The sequence below is a fragment of the Diceros bicornis genome, chromosome 9, assembly GCF_020826845.1.
Source record: "Diceros bicornis minor isolate mBicDic1 chromosome 9, mDicBic1.mat.cur, whole genome shotgun sequence".
Classification (NCBI taxonomy): domain Eukaryota; kingdom Metazoa; phylum Chordata; class Mammalia; order Perissodactyla; family Rhinocerotidae; genus Diceros; species Diceros bicornis.
The window spans coordinates 53,008,263-53,033,687 of NC_080748.1; the positions used below are offsets into that span (position 1 = coordinate 53,008,263).

General features: G+C 34.0%; 1 protein-coding gene across 2 annotated transcripts in view; it reads left to right on the top strand.

Annotated features, from left to right (window-relative positions):
• The window catches only part of PIBF1 (progesterone immunomodulatory binding factor 1), a 194,604-nt gene that overhangs the window by 93,610 nt on the left and 75,569 nt on the right, over positions 1-25,425 (top strand). For both annotated transcript variants that reach the window (XM_058548291.1, XM_058548290.1), the window contains exons 11-12: positions 17,568-17,733; positions 23,746-23,896. In XM_058548291.1, the coding sequence (XP_058404274.1) occupies positions 17,568-17,733; positions 23,746-23,896 (317 nt within the window). The remainder of the gene's footprint in view (positions 1-17,567; positions 17,734-23,745; positions 23,897-25,425) is intronic.

The window sequence follows — 25,425 nt, forward strand, 5'->3', positions numbered from 1 at the left end:
CTAGGCGCATGATTTTGGGAAAGTTATTTAACCTCTATGTCTCAGTTTCCTCATCTATAAAATAAAGATAATAATAGTAACTTAACATAAAATTGTTGTGAGGATTAAATGAGTATTTGACATAGTGTTTGTTGCATAATAAGCATTAAATATTAGCTATTGTGGTTATCACAGGAATCAGTAACTGACTAGATTTGAAAGTATCTTGGAGAGTTATCAATGATTCCTACAGAATTTTCTGGGTAGTTGAGATGACAGTGATTTTATTACCAGAAATAGGACTTTTCAGAAAGCAGAAGTGATTCATGGGTGAATGAAGGTTATGATTTTGATTTAGGACTTTGACGTGAGGTTCTAAAGCACCTTCATGTGTAAAAATATAGTAGATAAATGGGAATAAGGATCTCAAGCCTGGGAGACAGATCAGGCCTAGAGATAATGATTTGGGACACGTTAACATTGCTGAAACTTATAGTAAGAACTCTGAAATTTAGGAAGGGATTTAATAAGTGCTGAATATTTGCTGTGGGTCAGATACTGTGCTAAATGTTTTGAATGTTGTTTTTCCTTCTTAGATTAATTTTATTCTCATTTTTTATTTCTCACAAATGCTATTTTTTTTTAAGTGAGGAAATGAAGGCTGAAGGAAGTTTTCTAAAAATGTCAGCTGGAATCTACAAACAAGCTACTAAAACTAATGATAAGTGACTTTAGCAAGTTTGCAGAATACAGGGTCATTATGAAAAAAGTCAATTGTATTTCTATATACTACCAATACGTAGTTGAAAATTGGAAATTTTTAATAGCATCAAAGATATTAAATACTTAAAGACAAAATTAACAAAATATGAAGCAAGTACAAGACCTGTCCACTGAAAACTAGTAAATATTGCTGAGAAAAATAAAACAGATTTAAATAAATGGAGAGATATTTCTTGTTCATAGATTGGAACATTCAATTTTGCTAAAGTATCACTTGTCCCCAAACTGATTATAATAGATTCAGTGCAATCCTGATGAAACACTCAGCAGAGTTTTTTTGTAGAAAGTGACAGACTAACCTAAAATTTACAGAGAAATTCACAGGATCCAGAATATCCAGAACAGTTTTTAAGAAGAAGGGTGAAAGTGCCAGGATAATTCAATAAGGAAATTATAGTCTTCTCAGCAACATGCTGGAACATTTTGATATCCATATGCAGAAAACTGAACATCAACCCTTACCTCACACCTCACACAAAATACGAAAATTAATTCGTAATCCTTCATAGCTCTACATTTAAGAACTAAAACTAGAAAACTAGAAAAAAACAAGAGAAAGTCTTAATAACCTTTGGTTAGTCAAAGATTACATAACTAAGACACAAAGAGCATGAAATATAAATAAAAAACTTGTTGAATTAGGTTTCATCAAAATAAGAAATTTTTGCTCTTCTGATGTGAAAGGAAAAGGCAAGCCACAGACTTGGAGAAAATATTTGCCAAACACCTATCTAATAAAAGACTTGTATCTAGAACACTTACAACTTGAGAAGACAAACTTCCTGATTAAAAAAAAAAAAGACCAAAGGATTGGAATAGACATTTCACAAAAGAAGAAATGCAAATGACCAATAAGCAAAAGAAAAGATGCTTAACATTGTTAGTCATAAGGAGAATGAAAACTAAAACCACAATTAGATATCCCTATGACTACTAGAATGACTAGATTTTGTGTGTGTGTGTGTGAGGAAGATCAGCCCTGAGCTAACATCCATGCTAATCCTTCTCTTTTTGCTGAGGAAGACCAGCTCTGAGCTAACATCTATTGCCAATCCTCCTCCTTTTTTTTTTTCCCCCTTTTTCTCCCCAAAGCCCCAGTAGATAGTTGTACGTCATAGTTACACATCCTTTTAGTTGCTGTATGTGGGACGTGGCCTCAGCATGGCCGGAGAAGCAGTGCGTCGGTGCGCGCCCGGGATCTGAACCCGGGCCGCCAGTAGCGGAGCGCGCGCACTTAACCGCTAAGCCACGGGGCCAGCCCTAGAATGACTAGATATTAAAATGCTGATAGTACCAGATGTTGGCAAGATTATGTATCAGCTGGACTTCCCATACATTGCTGGTCCAAATACAGAGTCATACAGTCACTTTGGAAAACAGTTTGGCAGTTTCTTATAAAGTTAAAGGTATTCTTATTATATGATCAACAATCCTACTTCTAGTTATTTACCCAAGAGAAATAAAAACATGTCCACACAGGACTTGTATGAAAATGTTTATAGCAGCTTTATTCGTAATGGCTCAAAACTGAAAATAACCCAAATGTGCATAAGCTAGAGAATTTTGGTATATATGTACCATGGAATACTACTTGGCAATAATAAGGAACCAACTACTCATACATGCAACAACATGGATGAATTCTTTAAAAAGCATTATGTTGAATGAAAGAAGGCAGAGACACAAGACTACATACTGTTTGATTCCATTTATGTGACGTTCTAGAAAAGGCAAAACTAATGACACAAATCAGATCAGTGTTTGCCAGGAGCCAGAGCTAGGATGAAGGAATTGACTTCAAAGCAGGACAGAGAATTTGGGGAGATGATGGAAATGTTCTGCATCACGATTGTGATCATAGTTTCATGGCTGTAAACATTTGCCAAAACTCATAGACTTGTGCACTTAAAATTGGTGAATTTTATGTATGTAAATTATATCCCAATAAAGCTTTTTGTTTTCAGTGAAAAAAAAAAAGTATACTCAGTGAGTGAATGTGCCAATATTTGAATCTGTTTCTATACTTTTATGGCAGGGGTGGGAGGGTCAGACAAAAAAATCATTGAAAGTTTAAGATCTCTATTTTCAGGTGACTTGGAATGGAAACTGGTTTATAAGAGGTTAAATTGTAAAGATGCAGAGGCATCAACTGTAAACAGTGGGAAAGGGAGAAGGGTCGTTAGCTTAAGGGGATGGCAGAGTTAGGTGAAAGTTGAGTTTTTTTCTTTTTTTTTAGGACACAGTAGAGCTAACCATGTTTGTGAGCAGAGGAGAGGCACTTTGAAAGGCAAAGTTTGAAAATGTAATAAAGAGGTGATAATTGAGGAAGTTAAAGTGTTTTGGTATCAAGAAGTCGAGTGGAAAACTATGATCCTTCAAACCAGAGAAGGAATGTTTTGAGAGAGAGGAGTGTAGTAAAAGAAAGAAAATTAGGGTATAAAGAGGTTTTAAAGTAGAGAGGAGGGAATCAGAAGAAACGTTTGCTGGATAGATACTCACCTTAGTAAAGAAGTAGTCATCAAATGGGAATGAAGAGGGCTCTGAATGACCTGAGAGTCTTAATAAAAGAGCAATTTTTGGAGCAACCACCGTAGAGAATATAATAGTCTAATAGATTTGAGCAAATATATTCTAAGTAGCAGTAAGAGCCAAGACACGGTCAGACTTGGTCAGCATGCTGGTCACTAATGTTCCACAGCTTCTCTTAATTCAAATCATTGACAGTTCAGATCAGAGGTAGACCAAATCCAGCCTACCATCTGTTTTTGTACAACCTGAAAGCTCAGAATGTTTTTTTTTTTAGTTTGGTTTTTTTTTTTTTGAGGAAGATTGGCCCTGAGCTAACATCTGTTGCCAATCTGCCTCTTTTTTTCCTTTTCTCCCCAAGACACCAGTAGATAGTTGTATGTCATAGTTGTACATCCTTCTAGTTGCTCTACGTGGAATGCCACCTCAGCGTGGCTTGATGAACAGTGCATAGGTCCGCACCCAGGATCTGAACTAGCAAACCCCAGGCCGCCAAAGCGGAGCACACGAATTTAGCTGCTACGCCACCGGCCCAGCCCCAAGAATGGTTTTTATATTTTTTAATTATTAGAAAAAAATCAAAAGAAGAAGAATATGTCATGACACATGAAAATTATATGAAATTCAAATGTTAGTGTCCATGAATACAGTTTTATTGGAACACAGCCACACTCATTTGTTTATATATTGTCTATGCCCGCTGTCATGCTTCAACTGCCGAGCTGAGTTGTTGCAACAGAGACTTTCTGGCCCACAAAACCTAAAATTTTTACTCCCTGGCCCTTTGCAGAAAAAATTTACCAACCCCTTACCTAAAGCATTTATGCCAGCTTTTCAACAGCTTCAGTTAAGTAGCATATTTGTTATCCAGTTATCCATCTGCTTCTCTATGACCATTCACAGGTCTGAGTAGGTAAGTCACCATTTGTAGATTGCTTCCTGGATATCAGCAGTGCTCTTTCCCATGCATCTTTCTAGCTGGGTAAATGGAAAATTGTTTGACTTTGAAGACATAGTTCTATTTCTTAATGATGATAAGATGTTACATTCCACTGACTGGAAGAAAAATCAAACTCTGTGCTTCCAAAATTCCTACATTTTAAATAATTAGAACATCTCATGGTTCACAGGAAAACATATGAAATATGATAAGACTTCTTGGCCAGACTGAAAAATGGAACTGCTTGGCCAGAAAAGTATGTAAGGTCACCTATCATTTTTCCCATGACAGGCTTTTTTTTTTTTTTTAAAGGCTTTGGCAATCTTGAATATTTAATTTTGTTCAGCAAACACGTCCATAGTGCTTACTGTAGCAGCACAGTTTTAAGTGTTCTACTAATAACTCATTTAATCTTTATAACATGATGAGATTGTTACTATTATTATTCCCATTTTATAGATATGGAAACTGAGACACACAGATAGTAATGATGGGCAGGTGTGGAATTTGACCCACACAGTCTGGCTTCAGAATCTTTGCTTAATTTAGTTATATGTAAATATTTAAAATTACATTATAAAAAGAATACTTCAGTCTCAACAAAGGAACCTTCAAGATGACTTGAGGCATCTTTTGAATCATCTAACACAGTTTTCTAAGACACGTCACCTTCACTGCTTGTTATGTTTTTTCACTGTTTGATTCCCTAGATGATACTGTGGCTGGATTTTCATCTTTAGCCACGAGTATCCATTTAAACAAAAAAATTTTTTTACACGTTTTTGGTGTGTTTATGATCTTCAAAATGTGATTAATTATATTTCCTTTTTACATAATCTTTGAAACATGTTTTCAGAGTAGTTGTAAGGCTGCATCCCAGAAATAATTATTAAATCTGTGTTAAGTGTCTTTGTTTCCATGTTCATTGATTCCTTCAAGTGAACAATATCAGCATTCAAAATTTGCATTGATTATGGTCTTTGCAAGCCAGTGTGTCTTCCCTAAACAATATTTACATTTCAAAATAAAATAATTGAGAGAATACTCAAAGGGAGACATTTATAAGAACTGAAATAAAAAGTGACACCCTTTTTGTCATAAGGATAATTTTGAGGGAAAGGCCTTATATTCACACCCATACTGTGAGTATTGGTAGAGCATGGAGCCAACTTTGTCCAAAGCAAAGGGAAATAACTTTTCTCTCTAGACTTCCTTCTAGGACATCCGCCTCCTGAACCTCCTTAAACCTCTGACCCAAAACACAGGTTCTCCTCTGCTCATGGAGAGCCTTCGTGTGTTTTATCCTTTTTGTGGAGAGTCCTTGCCTGTTTTCTTCTTTGCACCTTTCAGTCATGTCCTTTGTCCCTACTGTCTTTCTTCTTTAGTTCTGTCTTTCCACGCTTACCTGCCAGTGGTGTGCTGCTGGAGATTGTGTATGTTTTTGGTACATGTTTTATTTATTTATTTATTTATTTTTTGAATATTTTTTCTCTCTTGGATACAAGATATAGTGTAAGAGCCCAGAAATTTGAGGCAAGCGTGGGTGCACATTCCGGCTTTGCTACTTACTTGGGCAAGTTATTAACTTTTCTGAGTCTCAGTTTCTTTATCTCTAAAAAGAGAATAATCTTAAGTTCTGTGTTAGCATTTTGGAGATGATTAAATGAGAAATATTATACACATGAAAGCAATATAAACATAAGGCACTAAAATGTTAGGCTCCTTTCTTTTGGGTTGGTCTCTACACATGCTTACAAGGAGTCACACCAATTCAAGTTTCCTCTTAGTAAATGCCTTAGGGGTTCATCTGCAACATTTGATCACAAGCCTCTCACAACTTGCTGGTTTGAGTCTTGGTTACAGTAGCAACTGAGAGAAAATGAAGAGGAGACAGGGCAATAATAAAAGCGCCAACTTCCTACCAGCCTAGAGAGGGGGAGCAAGACTTTCTGGGATGGGCGGGCATAGGAAAAGTGTAGGGAGAAAAATGAGGCCCAAGAAAATATTTAAGAAGAGAAGGCATTTCTTCAAAATAATAATGTAGGATGTTAAAAGGTTTAATTTTTTTCATTCAATTAATACTTACTGAGTTTCTTTGATTATCTAAGATACTTTATTATTTCATTTTGTCCTGATGTGTTTATAGCCCTAAATAGATGGTTAAATAGATACCTAGGTATGTAAACATTTTCTGGAATTTTATAAGCTTTCTCACTTGATAAACAGCTGTAGAAAATAAAAATATAATCATAACTTGATATGTGTTAACTAACTATGTTAACTGGCATAATGTTATATTTTATATCTACTTATTTGAAAATCCCAAGGTAGTAATTTATAGAAAAACTAGTAAGTAGTTATAGTCCATTAAGTCAAATGAGAGAAATTTAGAGAGAAGGAAATAGACCTAACAAAGTGATTTGGTTTTTCTCGTTATTATGTTATGTTTTTCTTCTTCATTTCTCTTTTACATGCCTTCATGATAGACTTCATTACATTCTTGTGGGTAGGCTAGTGAATTGCACTTATATTCCTAAAATTGTGAGTACATTTTGCAACAACTTCAACTCATTACAGAACTTAGATATATCACACTGTCGTATCACACTAACGTTGCTCCCTCTTTTGCATTTCTGTTTTTAAAATATTTTTAGAATGTTGTCATGTCTCCTTCTACCACCTTAGTCATTAGCCAAACTGTACATTTTTAGAAACTTTAATCTTTCTTATAGCTCAGTCATACCTATCCTGTAATCATTTTGGTTTCTTTTTTCTTCACTCCCTGTAATTTATTTTCATCTTATACCGACATCTAAACCTGGAAATAATAATTTTAATTCACTGGCTTTGTCAAATTTCAGAAAAGACTGCCCCTCATCAGGTTAGTTCATAATATTTTAGTGTTTTCTATCCTGACTTGAACCTATTAAATAATTTAAATTTTATAACAACTAAAAGTGGTTAATGTGGCTCCATTGATTCATTCAGTAAAGATTCATTATGAGCTTATAATATACTGGGTGATATACTAGATCCTAGGAATCCAAAGATGCATTAAAGAAGATTCTTACGCTCAAGTAGCTTATGTTTTAATTGTACGAGGCACTGTTGTTAACATTTTACTTATAGTAGCTCATTTAATCACCCAGAACTCAACATTCCCAAGTGTGTCCTCAGAGATTTTGATTCAGTAGGTCTAAGGTGGAGCCATGATATCTAAAGTTCTTACAAGTTCCTCTGATGGTCTTCCCTGAGTGGGCTAGATAAAACTCAAGCTTAGGAGTCATCCTCACCCTTAGAAAAGAAAAACATTTTGCTACTGATCCAGCTCTACTACCGAACTATATGGGTTTGAAGACCCAGGACTCTGGTTTCTATATCCCTATTCAGGAGTTTCCTAGAGTCCTTATGGAGTTCTTGAGCCCATAACACCGATTTGTGTAAGTTAAGATTTATAGTATTTGGCTTTTAGTAAGAAGTTGGTCTAAATAAATGACTTTTACATCCCTTTTTGTCATATAAAGTACTTTGTGTATTAACTATAGTAAATTGATTTCCTTTCTTTTCAGTATATATTATGGAAAAATAGGACAAAACTGTGATTAGCCTCTAATCTGCTACTGCTAGTACTTGACACCACTATTCTTCATAAAAGCATCCCCAAAAGTGCTTTTTCTTATGACGTGTTTTTTACGACTTTATTTTTTTAGAGCAGTTTTAGGTTTGCAGGAAAATTGAGAGGAAAGTGCAGAGATCTTATGACTTTTTTAGATTGAGTTTATGTATTCTGATTTTTTTGTTTAATGTAGCCCAACACTCTGAGATATACATTGAAAACAGCATGAAATAGTTTTGAGTGCTGTGAATCACTGATATAATAAATACTGTTGATTCAGAGGATGCTTCAAGCTGAATTTTAAGTGTTTGTTGTCATGTTGCCACAAAAAGGAAAACAGCTACCCATTCAAACACTGTTATAAAATATTTTACTCTAATTTTATCTCATGCATGCTTTGATTTATTTTAAGGCAACATTCCTTTCATTATATTTGTTTCACTTAAGCACTTTTATCTTCACATACCTGCAGTACCTATTTTTTCCTTTATAAGATGGCCAAATATTACTACACATTGTTTATTTTATTAATGACATTACATATTTTATTTGATCATGATATGATAGATGCATTGAATTACTCTAAATGCATGCTTGAAATTCTTATAAATCCATGGTACAGTTGTTAAACATACTCAGCGTTTTTAACTCAGCAAAAAAAGATCTCTCACATTCACTTAAGAATTAGCTTGTAAGCCAAAAATGACAGATGTAGTATTACAGCTGAGAAGTGAACTGCTTGAAGAAATCATCTAAATGGCAGAAACATTTGAACAAATACCCAAACGCCTTTTGAATTCCTTTCTCTTGTCCTGTAGTAATCATAGTTGCAACATTGATGGTGATTTTATAAGTTTTTTCTACCTGCTTTTCTTTTCAATTTCGAAAATTTCACAATTGAAAGACCAGAGTTATTAGAACTCTGTTTTTCTATAATTTTCATGTACATCTTTAAACTTCAGTAATTGCTCTCCTAATTTTCATTGAAAATAGTTTTGATTCAGTATCTAGGTATATATTTTAAAATTTTGTAATAGTGAGGTGACAAAAAAGTGAAAGAGAACAGTTGGTAGAACAGCAGATAGTGGTAATGCACAAAAGGAAAATCTCTAAGATAACATTTTCTATTTTAATGTCAATGAAAAGAAAGCAATTTTAGATGTATTCTCTAACATATTAATAATTGTGCTAAATATGTTTTCTACCTTCAAAGCTTGCACATGTGCAACACACATTTATCAGTAAATTTCTCTCATCACATACCGTAATTCTCGGTTATAAAACAAACACATCCACTAGGAGGGCATGTTACAATATATCAAGTTGGTATGTAATCTGAATAACAGGAGATTATGATCTACCCTCCTTTCCAACTGATACTAAATTGATATAATTGAGGAATATAACCATCATATTTAAATATTAAAGATCTAGTGATAGGAGAAGTTATTTTTAAAGAAATATCTGTCGATTTTCACAAATCTGCCTTTCAAAGTTTAGTTGTAAGTTGTGATATTAATTTATATAAATGTAAATGTATATATAAATGTGCATTAATTTGATGTATTCTGAAGTATATAAAAACCTCATAAAAATTGTGGGGTTTTTTTTGTTTGGGGTTTTTTTTTTTTTTTTTTGCTTTTTTTAAAGTAACAGATTAGAAATAGTAGATTGGGTAGAGCAGGGGTGCTTATTTCTGGATTCAGAGATCTTTCAAATGTTTTCAGGATATAAAAAACCTAACCAACCAAAAAACTTGATTTATTAGATGTTGATGATGTAGTGATGAGTACTTCATCCCTTACCTGGCTAGTAACACTTTGTTGTAAGAAGTAAAAAATTATTTAAATGGAAAGTACTTCATTACTATTCATTTTTTAAACTGCCTGTATTAAAAATTTTTGAGTTACCTTTAGTAAAGTTACTTTTAAGTCAAACTATGTCATGTAAAAACAACTCACTCTCTTCTCCAACCTCCCTTTTACCAGATCTTTACCTATAGTAATATCATTTCTTCAGGATGTATACTTTTTTTTTCTTTTTATATAACTGTAAGTGTCCTTAGATGATTTTAGATAGATCCATGATACATGTCTAAATATGTATGTAAGTAATGAGTCAAGCATCTATTTTTAAAAGAAACATACCAGAATATATGGGTCCAAGTGAGAGTATCCTCCACCAAAGTAGGCACATTTGGGGCGCACACACTTTTCCCAACAGTCCTGGCGTTGCTCAATACGGTTACTTGATAGTACAGTTCTTGGAGCAGCCTTTAATTGTAATGGCCTTCTTCCTTCAAAGATGTATTTCGTTTTTGGAAATTCGGGCTTTATTCAGGGTAAAACCCATTGCATTGGCTGGGTGGATAAATTGGGTACTACTAATTGGTATGCAAAATGAAGTCAGAAATTGGAGAAAGGCTGAATGTCTGACAACAGAGGAATAATTAAGAATGGAAAGTCATAGGGCAAATAAAAATAATACTTAGGAAAGGAGTTTAATAGTATAGGAAGATTTTTAAATTATAATGTCAGGGAGAAAAGGATAGCAAATTCTATATGAAGGTATCGTTTAAAATGTGCATAGCAAACTTTTTTTTTTTTTTTTTGTGAAGAGATCAGCCCTGTGCTAACATCCGCCAATCCTCCTCTTTTTTTGCTGAGGAAGACGGCCCTGGGCTAACATCTGTGCCCATCTTCCTCCACTTTATATGGGACGCCGCCACAGCATGGCTTGCCAAGCAGTGCGTCGGTGCGCGCCCGGGATCCGAACCAGCGAACCCCGGGCCGCCGCAGCGGAGCGCGCGCACTTAACCACTTGCGCCACCGGGCCGGCCCCCATAGCAAACGTTTTTTATATGATAATATAAAAAGTTGGTGAGAATGTGGGGAAACCATATTTTATACATGTCTGGTAGCATTTTTTTTTCCTGGTGAGGAAGATTGGCCCTGAGCTAACATCTGTGCCCGTCTTCCTCTATTTTGTATGTGGGATGCTGCCACAGCATGGCTTGATGAGTGGAGAGTAGGTCTGCGCCTGGGATCTGAACCCGAGAACCCCGGGCCGCCAAAGTAGAATGTGCGCACTTAACCACTGCGCCATCAGGCTGGCTCTCTGGTAGCATTTTAAATTGATATCACCAATGGGAGGAAAATTGGGCAGTACCTATTGAAATTTAAAATCTTTTGACCCAACAATTCCACTTCATGATATCTTTCTTAGAGAAACATTCACTTGTGCACAGGAGGTATTATTTAGGATGGTCTTTGAAGCACTGTGTATAATAAAAAATTGGAAACAATCAAAATGTTCATCAGTTTAGAATTAAATAAATGAATTGGAATTAAATGGTTATATCTACATTGTGATCTACTATGTAGCAAATGAAAAAAATAAAGTACAGATATGGAAAAATCCCAAAACATATTCTTAAGTGAAAAAAAGAAGTTACAGAATACATGTGACATATGCCATTTTTTTAAAAAAGAAAAAGGAGATTGATATAGTCTTCTGTGTATAATACGTGTGAATTGTTTAAAAAAAGAAACACAAAAAACTGAGTGGTTATCTCTGAAAGGAGAAATTAAGTTGAGAGTCGTAATAAAGAGGTCTTTAATCTTTATTTGTAATATTTGAAGTTTTTACCCTAAGAATAGATTTGATAAATTACTTATAGAATTGACTATAAACTTGAAAAATTTATTTGTACAGAGAAGAAAAGAAAGAAATATGTGAAAATATAAAGAGCAGTTATCTTTATGGGCATATGATTGATATTTTTCTTCTTTGTATTCTCTGTATTTTCTAAAATTCTATAATAAATATGTATTAGTTATATAATCAGCACAAAAATTAAAAGGATGTTTTTTAAAAAAACACATCGACCATAAATGGTAAAAGGACATTTCTTATGTGGCTTATTAATTACCCTCAGAATAAAAATGAATTCAAATTATTTTAAAACAATGACAGAATTGTTTGTCCAAATAAGTATCTGTTTCCAGTCCTGTGAAATAGTAGCACTCATCTGGATATCAGCAACGCTTTTGTTAAAAATTCAGTCCTCTTTCTTTTAGTTGCAATTCATATAGATAGACTCTAGTAAATCCAGTAGTATAGTTTTGGTACATAATTTTAGCTACTGGTTTAAGATACCAAATTTCAAATCAGTGTAAAGGATTTCTATTGCCTTCATATGTTTAATATTGTATCTCTTCTTTAAACTGGAAAAGTCTATATTATATAAATTTTGAATATGATACATGGCCAGTAAATATTTTCTGATTAATCAGTTAGTTGAGTTCTAAAATACAGGTTTTATTAAACCTTGGTATATGTGTCTTTGCTCAGGTATCACCTTAACAAAGAGATGCCTTCTCTGCCCGGCCTCTTTAAAACAGCATGACCACTAATATCTCTTATCATTCTCTATTCCGTCACTCTGCTTTGTTTATTTATTTGTTTATTTATTTGAACTTATTAGCATTATCACCTTACATTTGTTTGTCTGTATCCCACCATTAAAGAATACTGATACTATTTGTGGTTCACTGGTATCTAATAGTACCTAGCACACTTAGGTGCACAATAAATATTTTTAAATGAATTAGATGTTGAGGAAAGAAATATTCTGGTTAATGGAAAGTTAGCCGTATATAAAATAGCAGTTTTATGGAAGAAATAAAAAATATACTTTTGTATATTAAGTGTCTTGTACCTTATACTCCTTATACTTTAAATACATAGTTGGTAGAATACTAGTTAATATATTAGCTATAGATCTATAGATATACAGATAGATATATACTATTGAGAGCAAGAAAAGAAAACTTTAGAGATAATGGAAAACTCAGTGGTTTAGTTGAGTGTTTTTAACCTAAGATGGTTAGCTTTTCCTCAGCCACAGAAGTAGAAAACCCAAACAAACACGAGTTTTCTTCTCAATTCTTAATTGGAGTAAGTGAATCTTGGGGTTTGGTTAAGTGAGTCATCCAGAGGCATTTTGAACATGTGGTACAGATCTAGAAAAACAACCAAAATTCTCTTTAAAAAGAATGAAAATTAGTTTTATCCCCTTGAAATTAGAAATAGCAGGCACAAAGAATAGTTAAGGTGTGGATTAGTATTAGCTCAACCAAAATGAATAATTGAAAGAGAATTGAACATCAACTCAGTGAGGCCTTATTAAAAGAATGGGAGAAAGAAGAGTCTGAAACACCAAAGTAAAATGGGATTGGTATCCCACCTGTGTGAGCAAGACTGATTCTCAGTTGATTAGAGTTGTCAGCTTCTGCCCTTGTCAACTCCAATTTCCACAGCAAAATCCACTTGAGGCTCCCTATCTGGAGGTTCAGGCCCATCTCGGTTCCAAAGCACTCCTTTTACATGTGGAAAGTTTATTGGCAGCTTCTGCTCCATTTGCTTATGGAATTTAGAATTAAATTCTCCTCCTCAGGTGAAGCATTTAGTGGCCCAGCCATGACTACCTGCTCCCGTGTATTCTTCTACACCACAGTGTTTTCTCTGTATTGAGCCAGAGTAGCTTTCAATACAATCTGTCCAGTTTATCTACCTAATGCCTGACTACTAAAAATCCTTTCCTGAACCCTTACCAGTAACTGGAAATCCTGTTACTTTGCTTAGCTTCTTTTGCCAATCTGCCTTGTGCAGCTTTTATTTCCTGTACTCTTTATCTGCACACAGTTGTCCTGCACACAGACAAAAATGCCTTGCCATTTTTTTTTTTGAGTATTTTGCCAATAGAAGGCCTGTCTACCAAAGGAGATTAGATAACTGGGTTCAGAATAATTAATCCAGTTTTAATATTGGGGAAGCCACGAACATTTTGTGGGCAAAATTCAAAGATTAGTTGTTGTTTCTCATTGGAATGAAAAAATAAGATTAAATAAAAGGCTAATAATTATATGAGTCTTTCACCTTCTTACTCAATGATAACCTTGTTGACAAAGTTGAGAATAAATCATATACATTGCTTGGCTTAATACATCAGAGTATAACAAGCAAAACTTTGACTATAGTATATATGTAAAGACTGCTGATGTAAGTATTGTTATGAAAACCTGTTGTTATTTAGTGTTTTATCTAGTGTTTTTGTTCAACTGAGTTCTCCCATTGCTGAGAATCGAATGCCATGTTGATGTCTCTCCTGTGGTTGTTTCTCAGCATTGCAGAACATGCCGTGCTACTTGGAGATTAATTCACCATAGCCTGAGAGCCTCTCTTATGAGTTAACGTCGTTGTAGCTCCCTATCTAATAGCTGATTTTTACCTTTTAGCGTGTCTTTTCTTTATACATCCAGCGCAAAAATCTATTGTGGTGAATATTCCTTAAGAGCAAACAGTTTACTCTAGGACTTTATGTTACTATTTTTTAAGTGGTATGTGATATATGGGTGAGTCTCATGAAAGCTAAAATCCCAGTTACAAATGTAGCATAAAGACTGATCTAGCCACATTTGGAGCCTTGATGACATGGCTGTGAGGATAGTTGGAGATCCTGATTATACTTTAACTTGACCTCTTACGGGTACTATCCTGAATCAGAATGTCAAACATAAAGTTGTTAACGTGTGAATAATATTGACTTAGTTCAAATAAGATGTTCACATTAAGAGGATAAGATGAGAAGTCTGAGTCAATGAAGTAAAATGTGACAGGTTATATTAGCAAAACAAATAAGAATGAGTTACCTGAAACTATCACGCTATGCTCTTATCATCTTCTGTTTGTCACTGCTGGAACTGCTTTTGCAGCTCTAATATTTCTTCAACATTTTCACAGTTGAATTTAACAAATTAAATTAGTAGTAATTATTACAGAGGCATGATGATGTGAGGCAGACTCTTTCACTGTATAAACAATATGGGAATAGATAGTCCTTTGGAATTATCATTTGGTTTAAAGAAATGTCAATTTATTACACTTATTATTCTCAATTTTCTAGGTGATAACTGTTGTTATTTAGCTTTTCAATATAGGGGAAGAATAATAATGCTAAAAGTAACTTTCAAGTGCCGTATTTTGAATGAAAAGAACAGGTAGAATCTAAAAGCTTAAGTCTTTAATTTCCTATTTAGAGTTGGCATTGATCTCAGAATTACTCACGGTGTCCTTAATCCATAAAAAGGCAAACTTTACAGTTTAATCTTTTCAAAACAAGTTACTTTAAAGATCAATATCACATTTTAAATGACTTATCCAGAATTTATTTCAGTAATGCCATCTATTGTGTCCCATAGTTTGGCATACAAAATAGGTATGGATTTAACACGTTTTATACGTTTGTACTTATAAAACAATTTATTCCAGGGAGTACAGGGACATTTTCATGTCAGTAAAATGTTGAACTAATGAATTTTTGAGTAAAATAATTTTTTACTACTTCACACTCACAAGGGTGGCTATAATCAAAAAGAGACAATGATAAGTTTTGATAAGGATGTGGAGAAATTACTACCCTCATAATTGCTGGTGAGAATGTAAAATAGTGCAACCACATGGGAAAGGAGTTTGGCAGTTCTTCAAAAAATTAAAACTAGAGTGACCATTATAACCTAGCAGTTCTTTTCCTAGTAATATAACCAAGAGAAATGAAAATATATTTACACAAAAACTTGTACACAGATGTGCATAGCAGCATTCTTCATAGTAGCCAGAAAGTGGAAACAACCCAAATGTCCATCAGCTAATGAATGGATAAACAAAATGTGGTATATCCATACAATGGAATATTTTTCAGCCATAAAAAAGAATGAAGTACTAATTCATGCTACAACCTTGAAAACATCAAAAGGCCACGTATTATGTGATTCCATTTATATGAAGTGTCCAGAGTAAGCCAATCCGTAGAGACAAAAAGTAGATAAGTAGTTGCCAGGGCCTGCGGGGAGAGGAGAAGGGGGAGTGGCTGCTAAATGGACATGGCGTTTCTTTTTTGGGGTGACAGAAACATTTTGTAATTAGATAGTGGTGATGCACAACTTTGTGAATATGCTAAAAACTATGAAAAGTGAATTGCACACTTTAAAAGGGTGAACTTTATGGTGTGTATTACATTTCAATAAAAAGATTATCGCTGTTTGCTTGTCCATATAAAAAGATATTTTTTAAATTAAATTGTAAGAAGTTTTATATATATATAATTAATGCTAGGACTTTCTAAAAAGTTAAACATACAACATTTATTCCCCTTAAAGCCTTGCTATATATTAAGTAATGTATATCAATATGCACTGAATGGAACTTCCACTAATTTGAATGTGAGATGCTTTTACCAAAGATAAGAGTGCCAAGAGTAAAGTAGACTATGACAAATATCTAATGCCTGTCTTCTCCCCTCATACTTTGAATGTTATTGTTATTGTCACTTACAAGAGTGAAATGACCTTTAAAAAACATTTGAAAATTTATCTTACCTCAATGTTAGAATATCATGTAATATCATTAATATAGAGTCAAATATGGCTAGAGTCAAGACCCAGTCTGAAATTTACTAGCAGCTTCTTCCTTTTAAAGAAATTATTTGATATCCCTGAGCCTCAGGTTCCTCATCTACGAAATACCTAATAGGGTTGTTCTAAGGATTAAATGAGATACCATGAATGAAACAGTCTATGCTTTCTGCTTCACTGCCCTACACATACTGTTGTTTCTTCTCCCTAGAACACTTCGCACCCCACACTTCCTCCTGCCACCCACACGTAAACACACACCTATACAAAGCAAGTTAGATCTCCTTCCTGTATGTTCCCATTGAACCTAGGGATTACCCTCTTGAAGCACTTACCATATTCTGTTCAATTTTCATGTTTATTTGCCTGTCTTCTCCAGATAACTAAGTTCTTTAAGGGGAAAAAAACATATTTTGTCTACCATTGTATACATAGTTACCTGGCGTAGTGGGTAGCTCAATAAATATTTGAATAAATGAATTTTAATAACATATCTATCCTTATACTGGGTTCATAATAGCTCCATGAAAAGGTCTAACATGTCTATGTTTTGCTTTCTGTTAGAACATAATCAGCCTGAAGCATTTTCAAGTTTATAATATGTGGTGCTTTGTACATTAAATGGAAATGTTTTTATTACTAGTTACACCTATCCAATGAAGAGAATGTTCCTTATCTGTGTTGTAATAGACTACTTGTTATATATTTATCTTTGAAGTTTGTACATTGTTTTCTTGCAATATCCAAATATGTGTATTTACTAATTTAAAATTTTATTTTACAAGTGTCTCAAGAATTTGCAGTTTAACGTGCATATTTCATACCATTCTTCTCCATCTGACATTAGACTTAGAATGAAATAGCAAGTTTGGAAACAATGCTGTAGATTTAAGAAGGCCTATGAAATATATAGAAGTTAAATCGTTTTAAGCAATATCACTGAAACTTGCTCTTACCATTTTTTGTTTTAAATGTCTTCCAAAATAATAATAATAGTAGGCAACAATTATTTTTAGATGGAAGGAATGAAAATAAGGAGGCAATAGAGAGAGTTTAATTGGTATAATTTGTTCTCTAGACTTAGCATATTTCCTTACATATGCCTATCTAAATTATTTACAAAAGCTTTGCTGAATAAATATGTTATTAACGCATAATAATAGGATGTGGAAAAAGTAGAAATAATGTTTATGTTTGTATAAATTATTGAGATTTCTTTAGAGTCTCATAACCATTCTGCTTCTTTCAGGTACAGAGAACTACAACTTAGTACAGAAAGCAAAGTAACAGAATTTCTCCATCAAAGTAAATTAAAATCTTTTGAAAGTGAGCGTGTTCAACTTATACAAGAGGAGACTGCAAGAAATCTCACACAGTGTCAAATGGAATGTGAAAAATATCAGAAAAAATTGGAGGTACATGTACAAGCTTTTCTTTTAAAATTAGCATAGTCTATAAGGTTGATAAATACAAGGTCTATATCATATTGAGCTTTATTTCTCCTATAGGACCTGGCACCATCCTGCACACACACACACAAAAGAAATATGTATTTCAGAAAGATGTATACCAAAAAGGACTGGAATTGTTAGAAAACAAAAAAATGGGAAAAGATCTTATTCACAATAGCAATCAAAAATATATAAACATTTGATTTTTTTTTGTGAGGAAGATCAGCCCTGAGCTAACCTCCATGCCAATCCTCCTCTTTTTGCTGAGGAAGACCGGCTTTGAGGTGACATCTATTGCCAGTCCTCCTCCTTTTTTTTTCCCCAAAGCCCCAGTAGATAGTTGCGTGTCATAGTTGCACGTCCTTCTAATTGCTGTGTGTGGGACGCAGCCTCAGCATGGCTGGAGAAACGGTGCGTCAGTGCCAGTAGTGGAGCGCGCACACTTAACCACTAAGCCACAGGGCTGGCCCCTGAAATGTTTTTAATAAGAACAGTACAGAGCCTATACCAAGAAAAGCATAGAACTTAACCATCTTTCTGTAAGGGAATATTCAATATTATATATTTTTCAGTTTTCATCAAGTAATATTATATATTCATTTCTAATCAAATGCTAGCATGGTTTTTTTAACTGAACAAAATAATTCTATAGTACAACAAAAAGAAAAAAACAAAGAACAATTGATATTTTTAAAGAAGATTTTTTATAAAGAAATAATGAAAGGAAATATATATCATATTTAAAATGCATTCTGAGGCAAGAATAATTAAAACACAAAAGAAGTCTGTAAGTGGTACAAAGTACAAAACTCAAAAAACATTCACATAAATTTAAGAATTTTTTCATGATAAAGGTTATAGTTCAACTCAATGGGGAAAAAGATGAATTGGCCAATAAATGGAGCTGTGATAATCATTTGAATATTTAGAGAATGTAGTTGGATTTAGACCTCTCACCATGTACCAAAATAAAGCTCAGATAGATCCTAAGCTAAATGTAAATACAGAACCATAAAACTATTAGAAGTAAATACTGACGAAATTTTATATTATGTCAGTTTGGGGATTAATGTGTTAATCTATTGCTTAAAGCAGGGGAAGAAATAATGTAGGAAAAATAAGAAAACTTTTAACACCTTCCGTGTGTTTTAAAAAATGTGGGGGTCGGCCTGGTGGCGCAAGCAGTTAAGTGCGCGCGCTCCACTGCAGCTGCCCGGGGTTCGCAGGTTTGGATCCTGGGCGTGCACCCACGCATCGCTTGTTAAGCCATGCTGTGGCAGCGTCCCATATAAAGTAGAGGAAGATGGCCACGGTTGTTAGCTCAGGGCCCATCGTCCTCAAGAAAAAAGGGGAGGATTGGCATCAGATGTTAGCTCAGGGCTAGTCCTCCTCACAAAAAAAAAAAAAACTAAACAATGTGAATAATATTAAAAGGCAAAATGAAGATTAAAAAATAATATTTGTGTTATGTATGAGAAAGAGCCTGTGTCCTTAGTTTTAAAAGATATCTTATCAAGAGAACATACCTTTTTCTATTCTAGATAAATAGGTGGAAAGAAGGAACAGACTATTTCTAAGAATAATGCAAATTGCTAAGAAATAGATGAAAATATGTATTCTCCCTAACAATTAAAGAAATGTAAATTTAAACTTTTTTTACCTTTATATAGGTCTGTTTGTTGTTTTTAAAGTGCTGGCAAGAGTACCCTTAAATAGGAAATCTCATGCAGTTAGAAAATGGAATGTCCCTTCTGGAGGACAATATGATAATCTTTGTTCAAGTCCTTAGAAAATTAATCCAGTAATTTTAGTTAGGAGAATTTTACCTAAATAAATAATAAGAGATGCTTATAAAGGTTTATATTAATGCTGTACATCACAGCATTATTCATTATGGTGAATATTGGAAGTAACTTAAATGTCCAACAATAGATAATTAAACAATTTTCAATTGTATATTATAAATTATATATTTTACTTTATTCATGCATTGTATGATTACATGCAATCATTTTCTTGAATATTTTAGATTTTAGGGGAATACTTATTAAAAATTGAATGAAAGACGCAATAATGTCATTTGCATGCTTAATTAGCTAATGATGTAAGTATTCATTAAAATAATCTCTCAGAGATTACATTTCTGAAAAGTACTCTGATAAGTAAAACTATGATTAACAAGATAAAGAGTCTCAGAAAATAAAGCCTTAGGGGAAAACATAAAAAATGATACTAAATACATACATATTTAAAGAAACATAAGCAAAGATTGTAGATGGTATCTACTTCTAAAGCAAACCGGTGTTCAGCAATTAAAACTTTTTCACGTACCTTCTTCAGGAAACTGCTACAGCCATAATCTCCTACGGCAGATTCTCCCACATATTTTCAATCAGACCGTATTAGATTAGCTCTTATTTGGAATTCATTTGAAGTTATGTTTTCCATGGTTTAAATTTCATAATTGCTAGCAAAATGCCTTTCCTTTTCCTTTTCACATTGGATGACTGTTCTTAACAGTGTATCTTGGAGTGGGGTGAGGGGTGAGGAGTTATATATAGGAAGATAGAGAAGCACTTCCTCTCTCTCTGTACTTCTGAAACAAACATTTCACTAAACAATACTTTACAACATGCAGTGCTGATGTTTTCTACATCATTCTATTTTATTATTTTTAGCTGCTTGCAATGCAAATTGATTTCATGACCTCATAAAGATTGCAGCTTGCATTATGAAAACCACTCTTGCATAGACCTACCCACTTTGGTCTTTGAATGCAGACAACTAGTAATTATTGTGTTCTTTGGCGTAAAATCTTGTATAAACAAACACTTTTATAAAAAATACTATGATTCTAAAAACCCTGGTTGATAAAACTGAGACTTTAGGGGAATGTCTTTACATTTTCTCCTCTGTTAAACTAGAAACCTTGAGAGAACAGGGACTATTCATTTATCATTGTGTCACCAATACCTAAGACAGTGCCTTGCTCAAGGTGGATGCCCAATAAATATTTAATGAGTAAACGAATGGTTTGATGAATGCTAATGTAGTACCATTGTTTGAATCCATTTTTCTAAAATATTAGAAAGTGTTAAGACAATTCTTATTTATAATGAATTGAGAGAAGTAATTTTTGTAAGTAAAGATTGTTGTAATTATGTACTTTTCTGGAGCTTTTACCCAATATTCTCATTGATTATAACTTGGGGACAATTTATTTTAATTCTTCTTAATTATCAATTGGCAGAGGCTCCCAAAACACTGGCTCTATATTTTTGTCTCTTTTTAAAGCAATTATTGACCTATAATTTTGTATTATCATTCATTTTGTATGTAATTATATATATTTTACATATAATTTTGTGTTATCATTCTGTTATTTAAGGGAGGGAAATATCCACTGTGAGAACTCGATATTTAATGGATTCCTAAAAGCAATTGACCTGTTTTATGCATTCCTATTTAAACTCAAATGTACATATATTGGTTTTTCCTGAAGAATCTTTAATATAATAGCCTTCTTTAGGTCCAATAATCAAGTTCTTTGGCTTTTCCGCAACAGTAATAAATTTGTTGATAGCAGCCACTTAGATAAATCCACAGTAAAAGGGAGTTTTTCACCATGGGGTAGAGAGGTGTTGAGAGAACCAAACCAGAAGTTTCTGGGTATCTCTCCTCTATGTTATGAAGAGAGAATTTTAAATTGTATCTCTCGATTTAATACTACATTTAAAATATCTTCTTAAATTACTTTATGAAATATCCCATCTTCAACATTTTGATTCTCTTATCTCTCTAGATATCGATTTCTACAGTTTTTGTTTGTGTGGTGTTTTTGTTGAGGGAAGTGGGGTACAAATGAAAACTATCAGCTATGCTATGGGAATAGTCATTTAACACTATCCTTACTGGTCTTCTCTTTTGACAGTGGAATCAATCAGTGTCATCAGCCACCAGATTCTTAATAAATTACATCCCAATATAGTAAACTCTATGAAAGCCCCAGATTGTTTCACTAAGCAGTGATTTTGTTATAATGAATTAATAAGTCTCTAGAAGACACATTCCCAGTTGGCAAGAATACAGAAGAAATAATGCTAAACATGAATTTTCTTTTTCCTACCCAATCAGGGACACTAGAAATCATCCTACAAATATTATTCCCTTGTTATTCTTTCTCCACCCTCCAAAGGAATGTATTCGGAGGGTGGAGGATAATGTTTAGTTTACTTTGGGGGGAAGTTTTGATGGAAATAATTGAAGGAAATGAGATGGAATAGATTAAGGAAAATTAAATTGTAATTTCTACTGGTTAAAAACGGTAAATAGATCTTCTGTTTCTTCTCCTTTTTCCACATCACAGAAAGCACAGAATCAGATACATTTATTAAGGTAAACTTTATGTCATTAGAGAAAATAAGATGTCTTCAAAATTGTTTAATTATAGAGAATTCAGGATAATTAAATCAGTGGATCTCTATGAGCTGTTTAATACAAAGTTCTCATAATTGTATTTCTTATAGTAGTGATAGTAGTTTTCAACACTTACTATGTTCTAGGTACTCTGCTAAACACTGAATTTATCATCTTATTTAATCCTTCCAACAATATTTTGGGGAAGGTCTGGAGAGGATAAGTAATTGCCTAAGATCACAACTAATAAATGTCAAAGCCAGGAGTGAAATCCACATCTTTCTGGCTCCAAAACATATTCTTAATCGTAATATTTTATTGCTTCTCAGGAAATACTACATTACTTATACTGTGTTAGGAAGCAGGTGTAATACCACTCCATAATTTAGTCTGTACTATTAAGTAAACTGTCTAGATAATTGGAACTTAACACAGGCATTAAAACATTCTTTTGTCACTAGAAATGTCTCCTTTTTTAGTGAATTCATCATCATCATCAGTGAGTTACCATTGAAGAATATAGGATTTTTGTTCTCACACAAAATAACTTCAATTTCTATGCCTTTTTTAATCTCTTTTTTGTGTTTTTTTTTTTTTTAATTTTTATTTATTTATTTTTCCCCCCCAAAGCCCCAGTAGATAGTCGTATGTCATAGCTGCACAACCTTCTAGTTGCTGTATGTGGGACGTGGCCTCAGCATGGCCGGAGAAGCGGCGAGTCGGTGCGCGCCCAGGATCCGAACCCAGGCCGCCAGCATTGGAGCACGCGCACTTAACCGCCAAGCCACGGGGCCGGCCCTTGTGTGTTTTTTTAATCATTTTTTCTATACAAAGACATTTTCTGACACTGCTCCAAGTAGCACTTCACATTTACATTTTGGTTTGTTGCTTTGAATTTTTCTGGTTCAGGAAACCAGAAATCTTATTAAAACCATGGTAAGAGTAGATGAAATAAGCTCTGATGGAAAACCAAAGGACTTGTTACGAGTATATCATTTTTACACACAGCTTTGTAAGCATTTCTCAAATAACTGTGATCACCAGATAAATGACCTCCATGGCATTATTGCATTTTTTGAATTCTAACAAGCAAATGCTAATCTTACTCCTATAACTATTTTTAAATTTTAAATTTGTTTTTTAGGGGCCGGCCCCATGGCTTAGCAGTTAAGTGCTCGCGCTCCGCTACTGGCAGCCCGGGTTCGGATCCCGGGCACGCACCGACACACAGCTTCTACAGCCATGCTGAGGCCGTGTCCCACATACAGCGATGTGCAACTATGACATACGACCATCTACTGGGGCTTTGGGGGGAAAAAATTTGTTTTTTATTCAATTTATGTAATAAAGTGCTTTGTAATTTCCAGTTTAAAACAACTGAATTATTTACCTTAGAAATAAATATATTTTACTTCCTCAGTCATCTCAACTGAGCTACTTTCTTTTCATATTTAAATCGTTAAAAAAGGGAAAAGAAACTAAAATTATTTTTGTATCATGTTTTGGCTAACTGTTAACCTATTTAATTCTGCCTTTGAAATTTTTTTCTTCCACTATTAGGTTTTAACTAAAGAATTTTATAGTCTCCAAGCCTCTTCTGAAAAACGCATTACCGAACTTCAAACACAGAACTCTGAACATCAAGCAAGGCTAGACATTTATGAGAAGTTGGAAAAAGAGCTTGATGAAATAATAATGCAAACAGCAGAAAGTAAGTCTCCCACCACCCCACATGCACAGCTTTGTTTTCTGGTGGCAGAAGGAACCTGGTATCATTTCTAAAACTGCTTTGGTGTATTTCTTTAAAATATAATTGATGACTTTTTTTAAAGAATATTTTATATTTTAAAAATTAGTTAATCTTAATTCCAGTAGTTGGGATCAAAAAAAAATAAATTAACTATGATAGATTTCATCTTTTTATTTATTTAGTTCACTCATTCAACAATTATTAAGTGTTTACATATGCCAGGATCTGGGGATATGGAGTTCATGCAATAGTCCTTACTTATAGGGGTTCCTAGTCTAGTCTACTGGGAGAGACAAGCATATTAACTATAAGGTAGTGAGATAAGTGCTATTAGTAAGAGACAGGCAGTTCTTTGTGGAAGTACAAAAGAGATAATGAGTTAATTCCACCTTGGAGATGAAGAATACCTAAGAGGGGAGATGACACTTGAATGAGTCTTGAAGAACAGATAGAAATTCATTGAATAGGGCTGGCCCCATGGCTTAGCGGTTAAGTGCGCGTGCTCCGCTGCTGGCGGCCGGGGTTCAGATCCAGTGCACCGCTTCTCTGGCCATGCTGAGGCCGCGTCCCACATACAGCAACTAGAAGGATGTGCAACTATGACATACAACTATCTACTGGGGCTTTGGGGGAAAGAAAGGAAGGAAGGAAGGGAGGGAGGGAGGGAGGGAGGAAGGAAGGGAGGGAGGGAGGGAGGGAGGAAGGAAATGAAATTCCTTGAATATACTGTATTATCTTTGACCTTTAATTTCTACTTCTTTTTTTCCCTCTTATTTTGCTATCTTCCTGTGTTGTCCCTGACTTTAAGGGAATATTTTAAATTAACATTTCACTACTGACTGAGATGTTTGCTACAATACATTATTTTTGTTCAAAAGTCAGAAATATCAATGGCATTCTTATAAAACTAGGTTTAAATGTCAGTTGAAGTTGAATCTATTTGGGGCACATTTTCTTGTAAGGACTATATTATATTTATAGGCCAATTTAAGAAAAACTTCTATTTCATTCCTATCATTGTCTTTTTTCCATTTCCAAGATCAATGTCTGATAACTGCAATAGTTTCCAATTATTTTCAGTTTCTTCACTGGAGTCAGAGTAATCTTTATAAAATGCGGATTTGATCATACTCTATACCTGCTTTAATATACCTATCTTCTTAAGACACCATAAAGTCAAATTCCTTAGCCTGACTTTTTATAATTAGACTCTTACTTATCTTTCTACTTTTTATGCCTTGCATTCCCTATCATATCATATTGTTTTGAAAGTTCCCTACTCTTTCTTATCTCCTTAACTTTGCATATGTCCTTCTGTCTAAACAAATTAGAAATAGAAGAGAACTTCCTCAATCTGATAAAAGATATCTATAAAAAACCTACAGCTATAGCAGTTAAGTGTGTGTGCTCTGCTACTGGTGGCCCGGGTTCGGATCCCAGGTGCGCACCGACGCACCGTTTGTCAGGCCATGTTGAGGCAGCATCCCACA